The following is a 22,581-nucleotide window of genomic DNA, read 5'->3' as shown; positions in this document are numbered from 1 at the left end:
CGGGTTAAAAAGAGTCGGAGACGCTCAGAGCTGCAGAGAAACAGGTTAAAAAGAGCCAGAGACGCTCAGAGCTGCAGAGAAACAGGTTAAAAAGAGCCAGAGACGCTCAGAGCTGCTGAGAAACAGGTTAAAAAGAGTCAGAGACGCTCAGAGCTGCAGAGAAACGGTTTAAAAAGAGTCAGAGACGCTCAGAGCTGCAGAGAAACAGGTTAAAAAGAGTCAGAGACGCTCAGAGCTGCAGAGAAACAGGTTAAAAAGAGCCGGAGACGCTCAGAGCTGCAGAGAAACGGGTTAAAAAGAGCCAGAGACGCTCAGAGCTGCAGAGAAACGGGTTAAAAAGAGCCAGAGACGCTCAGAGCTGCAGAGAAACGGGTTAAAAAGAGTCGGAGACGCTCAGAGCTGCAGAGAAACAGGTTAAAAAGAGTCAGAGACGCTCAGAGCTGCAGAGAAACAGGTTAAAAAGAGCCGGAGACGCTCAGAGCTGCAGAGAAACAGGTTAAAAAGAGCCAGAGACGCTCAGAGCTGCAGAGAAACAGGTTAAAAAGAGCCAGAGACGCTCAGAGCTGCAGAGAAACAACGGGTTAAAAAGAGCCAGAGACGCTCAGAGCTGCAGAGAAACGGGTTAAAAAGAGTCAGAGACGCTCAGAGCTGCAGAGAAACAGGTTAAAAAGAGCCAGAGACGCTCAGAGCTGCAGAGAAACAGGTTAAAAAGAGTCAGAGACGCTCAGAGCTGCAGAGAAACAGGTTAAAAAGAGTCAGAGACGCTCAGAGCTGCAGAGAAACAGGTTAAAAAGAGCCAGAGACGCTCAGAGCTGCAGAGAAACAGGTTAAAAAGAGTCAGAGACGCTCAGAGCTGCAGAGAAACAGGTTAAAAAGAGTCAGAGACGCTCAGAGCTGCAGAGAAACAGGTTAAAAAGAGCCAGAGACGCTCAGAGCTGCAGAGAAACGGGTTAAAAAGAGCCAGAGACGCTCAGAGCTGCAGAGAAACAGGTTAAAAAGAGTCGGAGACGCTCAGAGCTGCAGAGAAACAGGTTAAAAAGAGTCAGAGACGCTCAGAGCTGCAGAGAAACAGGTTAAAAAGAGCCAGAGACGCTCAGAGCTGCAGAGAAACAGGTTAAAAAGAGTCAGAGACGCTCAGAGCTGCAGAGAAACAGGTTAAAAAGAGTCAGAGACGCTCAGAGCTGCAGAGAAACAGGTTAAAAAGAGTCAGAGACGCTCAGAGCTGCAGAGAAACGGGATCTGAATGTTTTTAATAAAATAATAAAACTCTATTCTTCAGTTTCTGTTCTCAGATGTTGAAGAACGTTTGCAGACGTGTTTCATCTCTTCATGATCTTGTTTCCGTGTCTTTAGATAAATAAAGTTGATTGTGTTTGAGATAACTTTGTAACTGAGTTTGACGCGTTTCCTCTTTAATGTCGTCAGGGACTTTCTCTTCATCAGCCCCCCCCTCCCCTCACCTCATCAGCCCCCCCAGAGAGGAAGTCCTCGTGTGGATCTCTCTCTTCATCAGCCCCCCCCCCCCGTCATCAGGTCCACGTGTGGATCTCGTCACAGAGAGGAAACAGAGTTGTTAATCAGTGTGGAGGTCAAAGGTCACAGCAAGTCAAACCTGTTAACGCTGACTCTGCAGGAAAACACAGGACATGTCTCTTCTTTAAAACAAAATGTTAACGACTTCACTGCGTCAGTTTGAGTCCGTACGTTTCTGTTAGTCACAAAAGTTAACTTCAGGTAAACTTTGTCTCATTTGCATATTTAAACATTTCATCAAGCTGTGAAATGAAAAACAAAGCTGTTGATCAGCGGCTGCAGAGACTCATGGATTTATTTGAACCTCTTTCATTGATCAGGACACCAGGCGGTCTGCCCTTGACCCTCTGTGGGGGGGGGGGGCACGGCTCATAGACCCTGTTAAGGGTCACGGGGGGGGGGGGGGGCACACGGCTCATAGACCCCGTTAAGGGTCACGGGGGGGGGGGGGCACGGCTCATAGACCCCCCCCCCACGTTAAGGGTCACGGGGGGGGTACAGTGGGTTTCATCCGCCTGAGGCTGTGATGACGCTGCGTCTGTTATCTGATCTGTGATCGCTCTGCAACTCTTCTTCTGTGACTGGAGGATTTAATCAACGTGTAGACCAGGACCAGATCTGACCCAGGTCCAGATCTGGATCAGGACCAGATCTGGATCAGGTCCAGATCTGGATCAGGACCACATTCAAAGGTCTTTTTTAACCACTAATGCTGCTGAAAATAACAGCAAACCTCTGCAGCAGCATGAGAAGAGTCCCTACACACACACACACACACACACACACACACACACACACACACACACACACACACACACACACACACACACACACACACACACACACACACACACACACACACACACATGAGAAGAGTCCCTACACACACACACACACACACACACACACACACACACACACACACACACACACACACACACACACACACACACACACACACACACACACACACACACACACACACACACACACACACACACACACACACACACACACACACACACACACACACACACACAGAAGAGTCCCTACACACACAACAAAGCACCAATGGGCTCCTTCCACTGTAATGGACTTTACTATGAGAGGAGCTGGTGCAGGGGCCAGTAGGTAAGTCTTTAAAACACTCTTTAATAAACTCTGGCTTCACTAACTACGCTGATGACGCTTTGTTGTGTGTGTAGGGACTCTTCTCATGTGTGTGTGTGTGTGTGTGTGTGTGTGTGTGTGTGTGTGTGTGTGTGTGTGTGTGTGTGTGTGTGTGTGTGTCTCTCCTGACTCACGGCTGCTGCTTGTGTGTTGAACCTGTCGGGGGACTCGACCTGCAGCCTGCGGCCGAGCGTCATTCTGAGAAAAGCATCTGAGTCTGGAGGAAAGTGAACCCGTCTGACCCGTCTGACCCAGGACCAGGTTCTGCTTCTCCTCTGAACCCTCTGAACCTTTTCTCTTTGAAAAGACCAAAACCAACAATCTTTTATCTTAGTGATCAAATATCATCTGTGGCTTCCTCTCATCACCGCAGAGTCCAGACCACATCCTCCGGGTCTCGACCCTCGTACGGGTCTTTGTGTGCTGCCACACACTCAAGAGACTGGGACCTGTACGAGGGTCGAGACCCGTCAGAGACTGGGACCTGTACGAGGGTCGAGACCCGTCAGAGGGTCCAGATCTGTACGAGGGTCCAGACCCGTCAGAGGGTCGAGACCCGTCAGAGACTGGGACCTGTACGAGGGTCCAGACCCGTCAGAGGGTCCGGACCTCTACGATGATCGAGACCTGTACGAGGGTGGAGACCGGTACGATGGTCGAGACCTGTATGAGGGACGAGACCCGTCAGAGGGTGGAGACCTGTACGAGGGTCGAGACCAGTACGAGGGTCCAGACTCGTCAGAGGGTCGAGACCTGTATGAACGTCGAGACCCATAAGAGGGTCGACATTCGTACGAGGGTCCAGACCCGTACGAGGATGGAGACTCTCAGGATGTTTGATTTGATTCGCCAGCACTTTTTTTTTTTTTACTTCAGATTTATAAATGAATCTATAAAGTTTGTGGCTTTCCACACGAGGGAGCTCGTTGGTTTTTCTACTGCACTTCCCACAGTCACAAGTACTGCCGCCAACGCTGCCGCCACCAACGCTGCCGCCAAACTGAGCCCGTCTGCGGTGAAACCAGACGCTCAGAAGTCCACGCGGAGGGGCAGGTGGTCTAACAGACACCGGACAGGAGGCCGCGGTGCACGTCCTGTTCGTCTCTTCACTTACAGACGCACTCATTTGAACCCCAGCCAGGATGTGTTCCTGAACCGACCCGAGTGGTTCTGGTGTCTACAGTGAACCGTCACCGTCACAGTTAAAGAGTTTTGTTGGTTTCGGTCTTTTGTTCCTGTGTTTCCTTTTCTTTAAAGACGCCGCTCGGATCAGGGTGGATGCAGAAACCACCTGTCACTCAACATCACGACCTCCGCAGACACGACGTCTGCTGCAAACTGAGATCTTCATCAGCCGTCTGCATCGTTCTGCTCTAGACCGACACTTTCACGGGTCCGAGCCGATCAGAGCCGAGCTGGGCAGCTCGTGCTGAATGTTCAAGCTAATGCTAAAGCTAATGCTAAAGCTAATGTTAAAGCTAATGTTCAAGCTAATGTTAGAAACTAATGTTTAAGCTAATGTTTAAGCTAATGTTAAAGCTAATGTTAAAGCTAATAAAGCTCTCTGGCGCTGAAAGGTTCATCCTTCATCATTAAATATGTGATTATTGGAGCTGCTGTGGGTCGACGGTGGCGCCTGCCCCCGAGGTCGCTGACCCCGGATCCAGACGCTGCAGGCACCCGTTGACAGTCGGGGTGATTTTCAGGGCAACGTGCTGAGAATAATGTCTTTGTGTCTCGATGCAGGCGGCGCCGCCGTCCTTCCCTCAGCTGATGGATGAGTGGACGGACGTGAAGAGACTCGAGCGCTAACTCGGATCAGTTCAACACAATAAATCACAAACGGACGCCGTCACGTAGAAACGTTCTGTCTCTTTCTCTTTAATGGAGGCAGCTTCTTCTTCTCTGCACATGATTTTAAACATGCTGCCAGAAATAGAAAAAGGAAAACCACAGCAAATAAATAGAGATATCAGATGGATGGGTTTGTGGGTCCCTCTGCGTCGGAGGCATGCGGTGATGGTCACATGTTATAAACAGATATGTACAGTTTCACACAGCGGTGGAAAACATCCTCTCAATACATGTAGAGTCACTGTAAACATGCACTCGTCCCACTGACGCGCCTCTGCCCCCGGGCTCACACAGCGCCGCCGCCGCCGTGGTGGTGTTGATGTTGTTGTTGTTGTGTGTTTGGACACACAGCATCAGCACACAGGAGCCCGGGTGCAGCAGCGACGGCTCAGTGGACTTTAAAGGGAACCAGGGTCTGAAGGCGTGAGGCCCGACCCGACACCGGAGCCAGCTCAGAACCCAGCGGTCCTCCTCCAACACCGGCAGCTGCAGGACAGTTTCCCACGAGTCCCGTCATCACAGAGAAGCTTCCACTTTAACACTCACACCTTACCTTCTCTCCGCAAACGCTTCTTCAGCAGCAAAGTTCTTTGGTGTGTGACGGAATTTTCTCAAGTTCTAACGACGCGACACTCAGTTTTTAACGTGGACCTTTTTAATGATTGACTCTCGTTAAACGATCGTTAACCGTTTACAGACAACGGGAAGACAATCTTTATAAACATCAGACGACCGGAGCTTTGTGACGAGTGTCAGGACCAACCAGGACCAGGACCAGGACCAACCAGGACCAGGACCAGGACCAATCAGGACCAGGACTAGGACCAATCAGGACCAGGACCAGGACCAGGACCAGAATCAGCCGATTCAACAGACCCGGTTATTCACGTTAAAACAAAACCGACTCTTGTTCCAAACGAGACACAAACAGCGTCCTCTGCAGACGACATACCGTCCCTCCAATCTGAACCGAGAACATCTTATTGCTGATATTAGCATGCTAATGTTAGCATGCTAATGTTAGCATGCTGATGTTAGCATGCTAACCCTAGCCACCATGGTCTTCAGGGACAGACCGGTGCTGCTGCAGAACCTTCTAAAGGCATTTTTACCCTAGAGAAGAACCTTTCACAGACCTCTGATGGACAGAGTCAATTATAACAGAGTAAATATAAAAATACTCAATATTTCCTCTTTAATAAGCAACAAACAACCACAGCTATTGTTTTCAGGCAGGAAGCATTTCCTCCCTTCCTCCGCCCACAGAGCAACGCATCCCTTTCCCTGTTGGTGATGAGTTTGTTCCCTCACAGACCCACGGATCCAACTGACTCCACCTTCACACATCTCTTCTCTTCCACACCTTCAACAATCCCACTTTCCCAGACCCTGATTATCCCCGACCCCCCCTCAAACCCCACCCAGGACCATGACCCCCCCTCAAACCCCACCCAGGACCATGACCCCCCCTCAAACCCCACCCAGGACCATGACCCCGCCCCGAGCCCTCCTCAGGTTCTACGGCTGCAGAGCATCGAAGGAAGACATGAGGGTGCAAACGCGAATAACGCTCCATTCAGCCTCACTGAAGCTTCTCCTGTCGATGTCTCGCCCTCAACCGCCCTCAGCCGGACCATCGACGCCACGATCAACAGGAAAAGACCAATCAGACATCAGAGAGTTTCCACCAGGTCCCTGAAACGTTCTTCCCCCGGTTCAGGGAACAACCACCAACATCCAGCTGCTCTGAACACGCCTTTATTTCCACCTTCACCTTTGTCACGATCACCAGCGTGGGCAAAATGGCCGACTTTTGGACACAACCAGGACACAAACGGCTCTTCTTGGTACTGATGCTGGTTGCCATGGTGAAGTCCTCCCTGGGTTTAAAGGGAACGCTCTATTGTTGTTGTTGTTGTCACCTTGTTTTGGCGCCGTTGCTTCCTGGTTTCTTCAGTTTCCTGTCTAAAGCCGCTGCAGTTGAGTGGGGAGCACGCGCAGACGAGAAACCCAATAATAACCCGAGAACGCAGGAAGAACCAGGTACTGAAGGAGTTCTCTGGGTCTGTGACCGGGGGTGAGGACTCTGTTTTGACCCGGGGGACGCTGTTCCCATGGTAACCTGAATATAATCAGGGTTAAACTGCAGGAAACTCTCTGAGTGACGCCAAAGACCAAAACACGGTTGCGTGGTTAGTATTTAATAACCTGAAGCTTGAGATGATCCCGTCACACACGCTTTGAAGCATCTGTTGTTCCTGGTTCTGGTGTCGGACGTGAATCGACGCGTCTGAGAAAACGGGACAAAGTGGGAAACTGCCTCCAGAGAGGAGCGACCGCCACCGCTCTGCACTGGTCTGAACTCCGCTACGCTAACATGTCCACATTAACAACCATGAGATATTCAAAACACATGTGTGTGTACAGTATATGTGAGCTACTTCTACTTTCAGAAATACACAGATACTCTGGTAACACACGTAACACGGCCCAGGGCTGAGAGCGCACCTCCCGCTCACTTTACACTCAGCTGACCCTTATTTCACACGTCTTTCCCCGCGTTTAACAGAACAACTAACCACCGATCATTTTAACTGCCAAGTATATAAGAAATTAAATAATCTACTGTACAATATGTGTGAGCAGGAGTTACACAAGTCCGGGAAAAGTAGCTCGTAACTGTACGGGAGTTACTCTGAGACGCAGCCGAGTGATTCTGTAAAACACGGGGAAGTGAGCGGGAGTTACTCTGAACTTGAGTTGAAGTCGCTGTAAAGCAGGATGTGAGTTCACCGGAGTTACGTTCTAAGACGCAGCCTGGTTATTCTGTGAATGCACGGAGGAAACAGGGGAAGTGAGCCAAATACGGGGCAACGTACGAGCAGAGGCAGCAGGGGGACGCTCTAAGCCGCGGGCCGTGTTTTGTAGTGTTACGATACTTTTTCTGCACACTGTAGAATAAACTGAGCGTACTGTGGTTACATTCTTTACATTCTGCACAAACATGGATGCGTCCGCAGGTTCCTGCATGTTCACATGTTCTTCTGCGGTGGTGGGGGGGCGGCAGCTCGCTGGACGCTGTGAGTTGATGTTGGACACAGTGATCAGGCATGAGGTTCCTCTGCAGGAGAGTCGGCCCTCCCTGAAATAGAGGGGTAAATTTAGCCCCGTCAGTGCTCCGGTAAACAAACCCGGGCTCTGCTGTTTTACCCTTCAGGGGCTTTAATCCAGTCCTTGACCCACTGGAGGGGTCGTGTGGCTCACGCTGCACAGGAGCTGAGGACAGAAGAGTTTCTCAGCCAGCTCGTGTTTTATGAGCGGGGTCAGACACGTCGGGCCGACCGCCCCGTTGACCAGGTATGGAGCGGGTTTGGAACCATGAGGACGACAAAGAGCCGTCACGTAGAACCACAGACTGTAAATAATGACGGACGACGGGCCCTCCTGGATACGGGCGCCGCCATTTTTGTAACTTTGGAGCCGGAGTCTGGGGCCGGACCGGACAGGACCGTTCACGTGGACGCCTGAGAGACGTGGACGCCTGAGAGACGTGGACACCTGAGAGACGTGGACGCCTGAGAGACCTGGACACCTGGACGCCTGAGAGACGTGGACGCCTGAGAGACGTGGACGCCTGAGAGACCTGGACGCCTGCGTCCCTGTTTGAATTCACTGGAGTTTGAAACCAAACAGCGTTTTAGTGACGCTCACGTTCTTTACACACAGACTGTTTAACCTCTGCGTCGTGTTGGTTTCTCCTCTTACTTTGGTTTTAACTGAGCTCACAAAAACCACTGATCATCACGATCAAGTTTGATTTCACTCCCTTTAAGCTGTAAACGGTCTCACACTACGGTTTACATCGATAACAGCAGTGAACATACGAAGAACAGACACGTTTGATGCATTTAAAGATAAGATAACACACTTAATTCCTCCTGGACGCTGTCACATAAAGCTGCTTTACATAAAATAAATAATACAAATACAGATGCAAACATCCATGTGGGCCAGGGGGCACGCAGCGTCGCTCCCCGCTGTGCTTCACTACGGGTCGTAGTCGTAGTAACCACCATCGTGATCAGAGATGAGAAATGTTCAAATGCCGAGTGTGGAGGAAAAACAACATTTGTGATTGATGAAAGAAGGAAATCGGTCGGATTTGTCCCTGAAGGTGAAGCCTAATCACCTGCATCGCCCCCTGGTGGCTGGCTGCAGTACAGGCGCAGTATAAGCCCCGCCCCCTCCCCGCCCGGCCTAACTGTGCGATTAGAAACCTCCGGCTCTATCAGGTGATGTCACGGCGCCCAAAGAGACGTTTGTGCTGCAGGAATAAGTCAGCAGCACATTTGCACTTCCTCTTCCCTCGTCATAACATCAGCGTGAAACAATAAACAACCTTAAATGATAAAAAAGATTCTTTGGGAAACATGTACCGTATGTTCCGCGCCTAAAAACCTCCACATGTCTCAGTGCTCCTTATAACCCGGTGCTCCTCATATATGGACCAATATTGAGCCACAACAGGTCTCCAACTACGGTGAGCAGCCGCCGACTCTATTTCCCCCGTAGAAGAAGTAACGCGCGGTGCATGTTGAGATATACGACTGCGTGAAGCGTGCCGTTTCATTTCCATGTGTGTGTTTGTGTAAAGAGCCCAAAATGGCTCCTGTTAAGAGACACGCTTACGACGCAGAGTTTACACTCAAGGCCATTAGTCACGCAGGAGAACACGGGAACAGAGCAGCAGCCAGAGAGTTGAACATGAACCAATCAATGGTGTGGAAGTGGAGGAAGCAACAAGACGACCTGCGCCGAGTAAAGAAGACTGAACAGAGTTTAGAGGGAACAGAGCGAGACGGCTGCAGCTGGAGGACAAACTCCAACAGTGAGAGCAGCAAGAAGAAGAGGCCGTACGATCACTGTTCCACTGAAGGCAACAGCGCTAGCACGCTAACTTAGCATCAATGACTTTAGAGGCGGTCCTTAACGTGACCCCAGCCTCCACTGTAGCGTCTGTTCTTTGTGCCTTATAGTGCGGAAAATACGTTAATTCGACTTTTAGTTTGGCCCATCTACTAACATGGAGGGGGCGGGGCTTGTGCCCTGTCCTGCTTTACGTGAGTTTCAAACTTGTGTCCAGTGAATTCAAACACAGACGCTCCTCGTCTCTCAGGCGTCTTTTGTAAATGATGCATTTGTTCAAACACAGAGATCCAGTGGAGTCGAAGTGCGTCTGAACACAAAACCTTCTTCTTTCAGCTTTGATTCGTTCACGTGTGAAACGGCTTTGAGCGGCTTTGGTCGGACAGACTCGATGTTCGCACCTGTTCTCACCTGCAGAGGAACTTCCTGTGTCGGATCATCACCTTGTGTGTTTGTAGGTCAGCGATGCTCGTGGCATGTCTCAGCCCGCTCCAGTTCACCGTTACGCCTCGCTGCCACCGACCCACAAACAAGAGGAGTGAATAATGCATGAGGCTCCTCCTGCAGCACGCCGTCAGTCAGCGGGGCGAGCGCTCGTACAAGAGCCGCTCCTTCATTATTCATGCAGGTGTTTCAGCGAAGGACTCCGTTCACAACGACCTGCTTCTCTCTCTCTGTAGCAGGTCGGAGCTCTGTCCTTGTCTTTCCCCCCCCCCCCCCAACACCTCGCCGCCTAAACTGAGCGTCTGTGGGGAACTGAGGAGACCAGAGGGTGAAGGTCTCACAGGACCGGGTCCCAACGGCATCAGTCTCTCACTGCAGGCTCCTCTGTGATGAACCCTGACGGAGCTGCCTTTACAGTGGGTGGTGTGTGTGTGTGTGTGTGTGTGTGTGTGTGTGTGTGTGTGTGTGTGTGTGTGTGTGTGCGTGTGTGTGTGTGTGAGAGACAGAGTCCTAGTCGCGGCTCCGGTTGCGTTTCTTGAAGAAGAAGAAGGGCGTCTTCTGAGGCGGGCCCAGCAGGACGGGCACCTGGTTCATGTGTGTGATCCTGATCTGAAACAGAGAGAAGACGTTTGGACGTCAGCGCCTCGTTCGTCCACGCTGTCGTCATCACTTCCTGTCTGCTTATGAAACCCCTCAGCGCGACCTTGTGAGTGACCTTCCTCGCTGACTGAAGGGAAGTGTGTGAAGCTCTGAGGACGTGTGCGGAGGAACAGGGAGAATAGAAGCTGATTAACCCTGAAAACCACTGCCTCTCATTGTAAAAGGTGTTTGGGTTTGAGTGCGTCACACCGGGGGGCGGGTGTGTGTGTGTGTGTGTGTGTGTGTGTGTGTGTGTGTGTGTGTGGGGGGGGGGGGGCAAAGCGTCATTCAAGATCAATGGGAATGACGCGATGACACGCAATGTCTCTCCCTCTGACGCCGTACGGGCGATTAGAGTGAAGCAACGATCACGTTTGTCCCTTCAAATTGAAAAATGTGAACTTTTCAAGCGACATGGCGTGAAGCTGTGAGTTACGCTCTCAGGGCGCCCTCCCACTGTGCCTCCGTCACAGGTTAGAGACCCTCCCACTGTGCGTGCGTCCCGTGCCCCGTGCTTTAGGGTCCTTGTCCCCCCCTCCAGGCCCGTTTGTACTCACACTACCTGGGCCTCGGAGAATGCTTCTTGCTGCCTATACGTCATCACGCCGTAACACGTCACACGCATTGATGACGTCATGGCGATGCGTGGCTTTGTTTCCAGATCTTTCCGTAGACCTCGGAGTTTTTGTGCGTCTTGTCGACTGTTTTTGAATCTTTTCATCGACCAAATCTGCAGTAAACACTCCACCTCCGCATCACACCAACGTGAACCTTTCACCGCCATTGTTTGAAATGTCCGCGCATGGTCCCTCCTTCTTTTTTCTACGTCCCAACAGGCGCACAGGAAATGACCTCAGAGCCGCCGTAGGCCTCGTGCTCGTACACGTGCGCACGCTCGTGCTCGTACACGTGCAAACGTGCTTTACTAAAGCCCACCTCTCCCAAACGGGCCGTGGACGGCAAGCGTGCCGCTCCTAGACGTGGTACGGTTGCACTCACACTGGTCAAAGGAACCAGACTTTAGCCGTGGAACGTGCTGGGGCACGGCACGGAGGAACAGTGGGAGGGGGCCCTGAGATGCAGCCTGGTTCCACTGTAAGTCTAACATTATGTAGTGTGTAGTAGTCACCACGGCTCAGGAGAACCCTCACATTCAAACACACTTTCACTGATTCTCAGATGGAGCGCTCACCGTGCAGGGCGGCTGCATCCAGGGCTCGCCATCGATCTGCATGGGCAGCCGCCGGGACGTCCTGTGAAGAGAGGGAGGGGGGGGGGGGGGGGTGAGGGGTGAAGGTCAGATCACACACACCTCTGAGGCACGACGGGTCTGTTCACACCGCCCCGGGACACGCTCGAACACTGACGCCTTTGTTCCCATGAGAGCCGCTCCCAGACAGACCCCCACTCTCTAAACTCACAGAGCCACTGTACACACACACACACACACACACACACACACACACACACACACACACACACACACACACACACACACACACACACACACACACACACACACACACACACACACACACACACACACACACACACACACACAGAGACACACACACACACACACACACACACACACACACACACAGAGACACAGAGACACACACACACACACACACACACACACACACACACACACACACACACACACACACACACACACACAGTCACACAGTCACACACACACACACACACACACACACACACACACACACACACACACACACACACACACACACACACACACACACACACGGCGCTCTGCAAAGAGCATTCATCCGAGTCATTCTCCCACACTGTCCTAAACCAACTGTGTGTGTGTGTGTGTGTGTGTGTGTGTGTGTGTGTGTGTGTGTGTGTGTGTGTGTGTGTGTGTGTGTGTGTGTGTGTGTGCTGAATATTTATGCATATAAAAACACGTTGGCTCCGTCTTCTGAGGAAAACTGAATCTGCAAAATAACATTTTTAAACGGCTCCAAAAAAACTAAAACCGCCGCTGGATGAGCTGCTGTTCAGTCCTGACCTAACACCCTTTCAGAATAAGACTTCCTGTCCGTCTGTTCAGTGCTGACACCCTTTCAGAATAAGACTTCCTGTCCTTGTGTTCAGTGGTGACACCCTTTCAGAATAAGACTTCCTGTGGGAGCCTGGTGTTCCTGTTGTTTGAACAGAGTTTTAAAAACATAAACATTGACCTTTGACCTCTTTCTAACTGAGCACCGAGCTGATCCTGATCCTGGTCCTGATCCTGACCCTGATCCTGGTCCTGATCCTGATCCTGGTCCTGATCCTGGTCCTGGTCCTGGTCCTGGTTCTGATCCTGATCCTGATCCTGATCCTGGTCCTGGTCCTGGTCCTGGTCCTGATCCTGATCCTGATCCTGATCCTGGTCCTGATCCTGGTCCTGGTCCTGATCCTGATCCTGGTCCTGATCCTGATCCTGATCCTTCACATGTTCGGACCTTGGTTCTGTTTGTTTGGACTCGGAAGTCTTATTTTGAAAGGGTGTTACGTCGACGGATATTCGACACGTTTGTCCCATGAAAGACTGAACCAATCACACGACTCCGCTGATGACGGATTTGACTCCATCCATCGTCTTCTTCTTCTTCTGTTGGCTTTTACGGCGTTTGGCGCCCAAAAGCGTCGCACGACCCTCGCCCCGTGGGTTCCAGCTCTGCCGTGGCGCCGTGAAAAGGCACGAGATGGAACTGAAGGAGGCTGAAAACGGATCGCTGCTGCTGTTCACACACGACCTCGTGCAGGAAATGTTCCCGTGCACAGACGCAGAGAGGAGGGATCTTTACTGAACATTAAACAGAACCAGATCCAGGGCCCGGTCCCCTCCTCCCGTCACGGCGCCCTCACGTCAAACACACGCCACAGGCCACACGCCACACGCCACATCCATCATTCATCAGCTGCTTCTTTGTTTGGAGGCTGCAGGAATTCCAGCCTTCAAACGAACTCAGAAAACACTCAAGAAATGCATTTTTGATGGATTCAGTTTGTGCAGAGGGAGGAACAAAGGGAGGGGTGGGGTGGGGGGGGGGGGCGGGGTCTGACCTGATGGTGACGTTGGCGCACTGGGCCAGCCGGCGTCCGGCGCTCTTCAGCCCCGTGTAGATCTGTCCCATCTCGATGGCCCCCTCCAGGCCGACCACCTCCAGCAGCTGGTCACTGAAGTCTGGACAGAGAAGGTCAAAGGCGTCAGGACCCGTTTACACGTGACATCTACAAACCAAGCCCCGCCCCCAGCGTCCTGTCTGGTCCAATCATGAAGCTGGGTCAGCGTCAGTTCTCTGAGTGTCCACTAGGGGCAGGTTTCATGTTAAACAGCCGTTTACACAGCATCATTAAACCTGTTTAAGGACCAAAGAACATTCTAGTCTGTGTGTTTAGCTCAGGTCTCCATGACAACACTGAGGGGGAGGGGCTAGTTTTTATTTGATTGGAGGTTAAAGTTTATGAATAATTAGGGGCGTGGCCTCTTGAGTGACAGCTAGCCTCTGGCCCTCACTTCCTCGTAAATGTCAGGAATCGATGCACCTAAAAAAACGCAAATATTGGTCGTGGTGTTTTTTAGGAGCAAAGGTCAAAGACGATAAAATGGCCGTCTGTCACCAGTAAACGTCAGCCAGGCGGATGTTTGCCCCTCCCCCCCAACGTCACATACATGCCCTTCTATGGTCAGAGGAAATGAGGCGGAGTCTGACAGATGGAGACAGCGTGATCACGGAGTCGTGTCTGAAGGAACCAGGCTGGACGAGCCACAGACGCTCTTATTTTGAAAGTCTTTATCAGACTGCTGGTGCTTTTATTCTTTGAGTTCTTATTGGATCATTTTCATCTCGTCTTTATTCTTTTTGTGTTTACGGATGCAAAGATGTGGAAAGTTTATTTGATGTTGGAAAGCAACAGCAGCGACAGCAGCTGCAGACGACACGTGACTGTGTTTGAGATCATTATGAAACGGGGGGGGGGGGGGTTCGATTGGTCACTACTTTCAGCTCCGGACCGGCCGACACGTGGAGGATCATGAGACGACGTCACAACGTTCAAAGGTTTGACACAAAGGTCACGATCAAAGTTCAAAACCAGCGTGTGTGTGTGTGCGTGTGCGTGTGCGTGTGCGTGTGCGTGTGCGTGTGCGTGTGTGTGTGTGTGTGTGTGTGTGTGTGTAGGGACTCTTCTCATGCTGCTGCAGAGGTTTGCTGTTATTTTCAGCAGCATTAGTGGTTAAAAAAGACCTTTGAATGCCTTCACCGTGCTGCCCCGAGCTAACCTCTGTTAGCCACGTCCGGCTGTTAGCATCTCTCCTGATTTCTACCTTAATAAAAACTGTCTCCATGGTTACTGAGGATTAAAGTGCAGAAAAAGACCCTGTGATGATTTTACACAGTGACACTTTAGAGTCAGACTCTTTAATTTGTTTATATCTGTCATAAAGACTCTTTGTTGTTGCCATGGTAACGCTGGGTTCAGCCTTGAGTGCACTTCTGTCTCCGGCCTCATGTCTGGACCCGTGTTCCCCGTGTGAACACTCCCGTCTCTGCTCAGCTCAGGGAGGAAGAGGAGCGGGTGAAGGGAGGAAGAGGAGCGGGTGAAGGGAGGAAGAGGAGAGGGTGAAGGGAGGAAGAGGAGAGGGTGAAGGAGGAAGAGGAGAGGGTGAAGGGAGGAAGAGGAGAGGGTGAAGGAGGAAGAGGAGAGGGTGAAGGGAGGAAGAGGAGAGGGTGAAGGGAGAAAGAGGAGCGGGTGAAGGAGGAAGAGGAGAGGGTGAAGGAGGAAGAGGAGAGGGGGAAGGGAGGAAGAGGAGAGGGTGAAGGGAGGAAGAGGAGAGGGTGAAGGGAGGAAGAGGAGAGGGTGAAGGGAGGAAGAGGAGCGGGTGAAGGGAGGAAGAGGAGAGGGTGAAGGAGGAAGAGGAGCGGGTGAAGGAGGAAGAGGAGAGGGTGAAGGGAGGAAGAGGAGAGGGTGAAGGGAGGAAGAGGAGAGGGTGAAGGAGGAAGAGGAGAGGGTGAAGGGAGGAAGAGGAGCGGGTGAAGGAGGAAGAGGAGAGGGTGAAGGAGGAAGAGGAGAGGGTGAAGGGAGGAAGAGGAGAGGGTGAAGGAGGAAGAGGAGCGGGTGAAGGAGGAAGAGGAGAGGGTGAAGGAGGAAGAGGAGCGGGTGAAGGAGGAAGAGGAGCGGGTGAAGGAGGAAGAGGAGAGGGTGAAGGGAGGAAGAGGAGAGGGTGAAGGGAGGAAGAGGAGAGGGTGAAGGAGGAAGAGGAGCGGGTGAAGGAGGAAGAGGAGAGGGTGAAGGAGGAAGAGGAGAGGGTGAAGGGAGGAAGAGGAGCGGGTGAAGGAGGAAGAGGAGCGGGTGAAGGAGGAAGAGGAGCGGGTGAAGGGAGGAAGAGGAGCGGGTGAAGGGAGGAAGAGGAGAGGGTGAAGGAGGAAGAGGAGCGGGTGAAGGAGGAAGAGGAGAGGGTGAAGGAGGAAGAGGAGCGGGTGAAGGAGGAAGAGGAGAGGGTGAAGGGAGGAAGAGGAGAGGGTGAAGGGAGGAAGAGGAGAGGGTGAAGGAGGAAGAGGAGCGGGTGAAGGAGGAAGAGGAGAGGGTGAAGGAGGAAGAGGAGAGGGTGAAGGGAGGAAGAGGAGCGGGTGAAGGAGGAAGAGGAGCGGGTGAAGGAGGAAGAGGAGCGGGTGAAGGGAGGAAGAGGAGAGGGTGAAGGAGGAAGAGGAGCGGGTGAAGGAGGAAGAGGAGAGGGTGAAGGAGGAAGAGGAGCGGGTGAAGGAGGAAGAGGAGCGGGTGAAGGGAGGAAGAGGAGAGGGTGAAGGAGGAAGAGGAGCGGGTGAAGGGAGGAAGAGGAGAGGGTGAAGGAGGAAGAGGAGAGGGTGAAGGGAGGAAGAGGAGCTGGTGAAGGAGGAAGAGGAGAGGGTGAAGGGAGGAAGAGGAGAGGGTGAAGGGAGGAAGAGGAGAGGGTGAAGGGAGGAAGAGGAGAGGGTGAAGGAGGAAGAGGAGAGGGTGAAGGGAGGAAGAGGAGCTGGTGAAGGGAGGAAGAGGAGAGGGTGAAGGAGGAAGAGGAGAGGGTGAAGGGAGGAAGAGGAGAGGGTGAAGGAGGAAGAGGAGAGGGTGAAGGGAGGAAGAGGAGCGGGTGAAGGAGGAAGAGGAGAGGGTGAAGGGAGGAAGAGGAGAGGGTGAAGGGAGGAAGAGGAGAGGGTGAAGGAGGAAGAGGAGAGGGTGAAGGAGGAAGAGGAGAGGGTGAAGGGAGGAAGAGGAGAGGGTGAAGGGAGGAAGAGGAGAGGGTGAAGGGAGGAAGAGGAGAGGGTGAAGGGAGGAAGAGGAGAGGGTGAAGGAGGAAGAGGAGAGGGTGAAGGAGGAAGAGGAGAGGGTGAAGGAGGAAGAGGAGAGGGTGAAGGAGGAAGAGGAGAGGGTGAAGGGAGGAAGAGGAGAGGGTGAAGGGAGGAAGAGGAGAGGGTGAAGGGAGGAAGAGGAGCGGGTGAAGGAGGAAGAGGAGCGGGTGAGTGAAGGAGGAAGAGGAGAGGGTGAAGAGGAGGAAGAGGAGCGGGTGAAGGGAGGAAGAGGAGAGGGTGACGGAGGAAGAGGAGAGGGTGAAGGAGGAAGAGGAGAGGGTGAAGGAGGAAGAGGAGAGGGTGAAGGAGGAAGAGGAGCGGGTGAAGGAGGAAGAGGAGAGGGTGAAGGGAGGAAGAGGAGCGGGTGAATGGAGGAAGAGGAGAGGGTGAAGGGAGGAAGAGGAGAGGGTGAAGGGAGGAAGAGGAGAGGGTGAAGGGAGGAAGAGGAGAGGGTGAAGGGAGGAAGAGGAGAGGGTGAAGGAGGAAGAGGAGAGGGTGAAGGAGGAAGAGGAGAGGGTGAAGGAGGAAGAGGAGCGGGTGAAGGGAGGAAGAGGAGAGGGTGAAGGAGGAAGAGGAGAGGGTGAAGGAGGAAGAGGAGCTGGTGAAGGAGGAAGAGGAGAGGGTGAAGGAGGAAGAGGAGCGGGTGAAGGGAGGAAGAGGAGAGGGTGAAGGAGGAAGAGGAGAGGGTGAAGGGGGAAGAGGAGGGGGGGGAGAGGGGGTGAAGGAGGAAGAGGAGAGGGTGAAGGAGGAGAGGAGAGGGTGAGGGGGAAAGAGGAGAGGGTGAAGGGAGGAAGAGGAGAGGTGTGAAGGGAGGAAGAGGAGAGGGTGAAGGGAGGAAGAGGAGCGGGTGAAGGGAGGAAGAGGAGAGGGTGAAGGGAGGAAGAGGAGAGGGTGAAGGGAGGAAGAGGAGCGGGTGAAGGGAGGAAGAGGAGAGGGTGAAGGGAGGAAGAGGAGAGGGTGAAGGGAGGAAGAGGAGAGGGTGAAGGGAGGAAGAGGAGAGGGTGAAGGGAGGAAGAGGAGCGGGTGAAGGGAGGAAGAGGAGCGGGTGAAGGGAGGAAGAGGAGAGGGTGAAGGGAGGAAGAGGAGAGGGTGAAGGGAGGAAGAGGAGAGGGTGAAGGGAGGAAGAGGAGAGGGTGAAGGGAGGAAGAGGAGCGGGTGAAGGGAGGAAGAGGAGAGGGTGAAGGGAGGAAGAGGAGAGGGTGAAGGGAGGAAGAGGAGAGGGTGAAGGGAGGAAGAGGAGAGGGTGAAGGGAGGAAGAGGAGCGGGTGAAGGGAGGAAGAGGAGCGGGTGAAGGGAGGAAGAGGAGAGGGTGAAGGGAGGAAGAGGAGAGGGTGAAGGGAGGAAGAGGAGAGGGTGAAGGAGGAAGAGGAGCGGGTGAAGGAGGAAGAGGAGAGGGTGAAGGAGGAAGAGGAGCGGGTGAAGGGAGGAAGAGGAGCAGGTGAAGGAGGAAGAGGAGAGGGTGAAGGAGGAAGAGGAGAGGGTGAAGGAGGAAGAGGAGCGGGTGAAGGGAGGAAGAGGAGAGGGTGAAGGGAGGAAGAGGAGAGGGTGAAGGGAGGAAGAGGAGCAGGTGAAGGAGGAAGAGGAGAGGGTGAAGGAGGAAGAGGAGCGGGTGAAGGGAGGAAGAGGAGCGGGTGAAGGAGGAAGAGGAGAGGGTGAAGGAGGAAGAGGAGCGGGTGAAGGGAGGAAGAGGAGCGGGTGAAGGAGGAAGAGGAGCGGGTGAAGGAGGAAGAGGAGCAGTTGAAGGAGGAAGAGGAGCGGGTGAAGGAGGAAGAGGAGAGGGTGAAGGAGGAAGAGGAGAGGGTGAAGGAGGAAGAGGAGAGGGTGAAGGGAGGAAGAGGAGAGGGTGAAGGAGGAAGAGGAGAGGGTGAAGGAGGAAGAGGAGCGGGTGAAGGAGGAAGAGGAGAGGGTGAAGGAGGAAGAGGAGAGGGTGAAGGAGGAAGAGGAGAGGGTGAAGGAGGAAGAGGAGAGGGTGAAGGGAGGAAGAGGAGAGGGTGAAGGAGGAAGAGGAGCGTGGACACGGCCTATTTTAAAACTGCATTCATGGATCTCTTTCCTGTTGTACTGTAAAACACACACACACACACACACACACACACACACACACACACACACACACACACACACACACACACACACACACACACACAGACACACACAGACACACACACACACACACAGACACACACACACACACACACAGACACACACACACACACACACAGACACACACACACACACAGACACACACACACACACACACACACACACACACACACACAGAGAGAGACACACACACACACACACACACACACACACACACACACAGAGAGACACACACACACACACACACACACACACACACACAGAGAGACACACACACACACACACACACACACACACACACACACACACACACACACACACACACACACACACACACACAGACACACACACACACACACACACACACACGGCTCAGCTCAGAGCTAAGAATAGAGCAGAGCAGCCTCTTACATAACGCCGCCGCACGGCATTCTGGGACGGGATGCGAGGCTGTGCAGGGCGGCGAGGAGCTTCTGTGCTGAGCAGCAGAATCTGAAGGTTCTTTCAAACCAACGACTTAAAAACAAACACAATCAGGCAGGATTCAACCAGCACACGGAAATATAATAACTATATATAATAATAATATATAAATATATATATATAAAAGGATTCAACCAGGACACTCAGATATATAATAACTATATAATAACTATATGTAATAATAATATATAATTATATATATAAAAGGATTCAACCAGGACACTCAGATATATAATAACTATATAATAACTATATATAATAATACTATATATATATATATATAATAAGATTCAACCAGGACACGGAAATATAATAACTATATAATAATAATATATAATAATATATAAATATATATAATAACTATATATAATAATAATATATAAATATATATATATAACAGGATTCAACCAGCACACTCAGATATAATAAATATATATAATAATAATATATAAATATAAATAATAATTATATATATATAATAGGATTTAACCAGGACACTCAGATATATAATAACTATATATAATAATAATAATATATAAATATATATAATAATTATATATATATAATAGGATTCAACCAGGACACTCAGATATATAATAACTATATATAATAATAATAATATATAAATATAAATAATAATTATATATATATAATAGGATTTAACCAGGACACTCAGATATATAATAACTATATATAATAATAATAATATATAAATATATATAATAATTATATATATATAATAGGATTCAACCAGGACACTCAGATATATAATAACTATATATAATAATAATAAATAATAATTATAAATATATAATAGGGTTTAACCAGGACACGGAAATATAATAACTATATATAATAATAATATATAATTATATATATATATATAATAAGATTCAACCAGGACACTCAGATATGTTATAATAAATAATAATAACTATATATAATAATTATATAGAATAATAATAATAAATAATAACTATATATAATAATATATAATAATATAAAATAATATGTAATAACCATAAATATAAATATAATATATAATAACTATATAATAAAATAATATATAATACATAATAATTATATATATAATAATCTAAAATATAATAACTATATAAATAATATTTAATAACTGTATATAATAATAAAATAAGTGTGAAACAAAACTATAAAACACAAATAAAAGGAGATTTTTCATTTAAAGTCGTTTGATTCAAACTGAACTAAATATGAAATATTCTTTATTATTATTATAAAGGGGACGTTTCATTATTACTGCAGCATAAACTAAAAACAATAAACTGTCCATAAATACAGAGAAACATGTTTAATATAATAATATAAATAGTTTATGTCATAAGAACAAAGGGAAGAATAAAATATAAGAATAAAAGGAAAAATATGAACAATATTTAAAACGTTTAAATTAAACTAAACTAAAGCACAGAGGAAAAATATTATTAATATTAATATTAATATTTATATTTATATTAATATAAATATAAATATAAAGATTGCACCTGAGTTTAATGTTTCAGTGTGAAATACTGTTTCCGGTGCTCGGGGAGTTTTTCAAGCTGCGTGTCGTCGGAGGATCAAACCGAAATAAACACGGCGCCCACGTTCATGAGAACAAAGGAAGAAGAGCATCCACACACACACACACACACACACACACACACACACACACACACACACAGACACACACACACACACACACACACACACACACACACACACACACACACACACACACACACACACACACACACACACACAGGAACACACACACACACACACACACACACACACACACACACACACACACACACACACAGACACACACACACACACACACACACACACACACACACACACACACACACACACACACACACACACACACACACACACACACACACACACACACACACACACACACACACACACACACACACACACACACCTGTTGGCAGCGCTGACGTAAATCAGATTATTAAATATGAACGCACTAAATTTAGTGAGCAGTTATTTTTACCGTGGCTCAGATCAGAGACGGATCCTGAGCTGCAGCGTTCAGCGGGCGCAGGTTTGAGGTGTCGGGCTAAAATTACACGTGTCTGTGTGTCCGCCCTCGCCCACGCGCCCCCCCCCCCCCCCCCCGCCTCAGCGTGGTCACAGTCGTGGTCACTGTCAGGGCAGATGGTCAAGAGGAACTGCAGCTCACCGCGGAGGTGAAGGTGCGGGGGCGAGCACCTGGCCACCCGACAGAGAACACCACGTTACTATGACACCACAGAAGAAGAAAACAGCAGCGGCTCTGTGAGAAACGTCTCTTTAGTCCAGAAACTGAGGCCCCGTCCACACGGAGAGACGTCTGGTTCAGTCCACAGCAGCCGGCGTTATGAGAGCCTGAGAACAGGATCTTTAGAAACCGGGTCCCAGAGTGTGAGGATGGTAAACGCCCCCCATGGCGTTGTGGTCTGGACGGTGAAAGCTCAGACTTTGTTAAAGGACGGCGTCATGGCCCCACCTCTGACCTCTGACCCCGCGGCGTCACATAACAACAACAGTGCTGCTGCGTGAGAGGACAGAGACGGACCCGGTGAGGACACTAACTGCAGAGTGAAGGGGCTCCCAGCAGCCCCCTCTGCTCAGTGAGGACACTAACTGCAGAGTGAAGGGGCTCCCAGCAGCCTCCTCTGCTCAGTGAGGACACTAACTGCAGAGTGAAGGTGCTCCCAGCAGCCCCCTCTGCTCAGTGAGGACACTAACTGCAGAGTGAAGGGGCTCCCTCTGCTCAGTGAGGACACTAACTGCAGAGGGAAGGGGCTCCCAGCAGCCCCCTCTGCTCAGTGAGGACACTAACTGCAGAGTGAAGGGGCTCCCAGCAGCCCCCTCTGCTCAGTGAGGACACTAACTGCAGAGTGAAGGGGCTCCCAGCAGCCCCCTCTGCTCAGTGAGGACACTAACTGCAGAGTGAAGGGGCTCCCAGCAGCTCCCTCTGCTCAGTGAGGACACTAACTGCAGAGTGAAGGGGCTCCCAGCAGCACCCTCTGCTCAGTGAGGACACTAACTGCAGAGTGAA

General features: G+C 50.6%; 1 protein-coding gene across 1 annotated transcript in view; it reads right to left on the bottom strand.

Annotated features, from left to right (window-relative positions):
- Positions 1–10,356: 10,356 nt before the first annotated feature.
- dgkg (diacylglycerol kinase, gamma) overlaps positions 10,357–22,581 on the bottom strand; it is an 85,966-nt gene continuing 73,741 nt past the window's right edge. Inside the window, 3 exon segments of the mRNA XM_083921127.1 lie at positions 10,357–10,536; positions 11,759–11,819; positions 13,648–13,768. Of these exon segments, the coding sequence (XP_083777253.1) occupies positions 10,438–10,536; positions 11,759–11,819; positions 13,648–13,768 (281 nt within the window). The 3' untranslated portion in view covers positions 10,357–10,437.

Source organism: Echiichthys vipera (assembly GCF_963691815.1).
Source record: "Echiichthys vipera genome assembly, chromosome: 10".
NCBI classification, from domain to species: domain Eukaryota; kingdom Metazoa; phylum Chordata; class Actinopteri; order Perciformes; family Trachinidae; genus Echiichthys; species Echiichthys vipera.
This window is presented reverse-complemented; position numbering and strand designations above follow the sequence as displayed.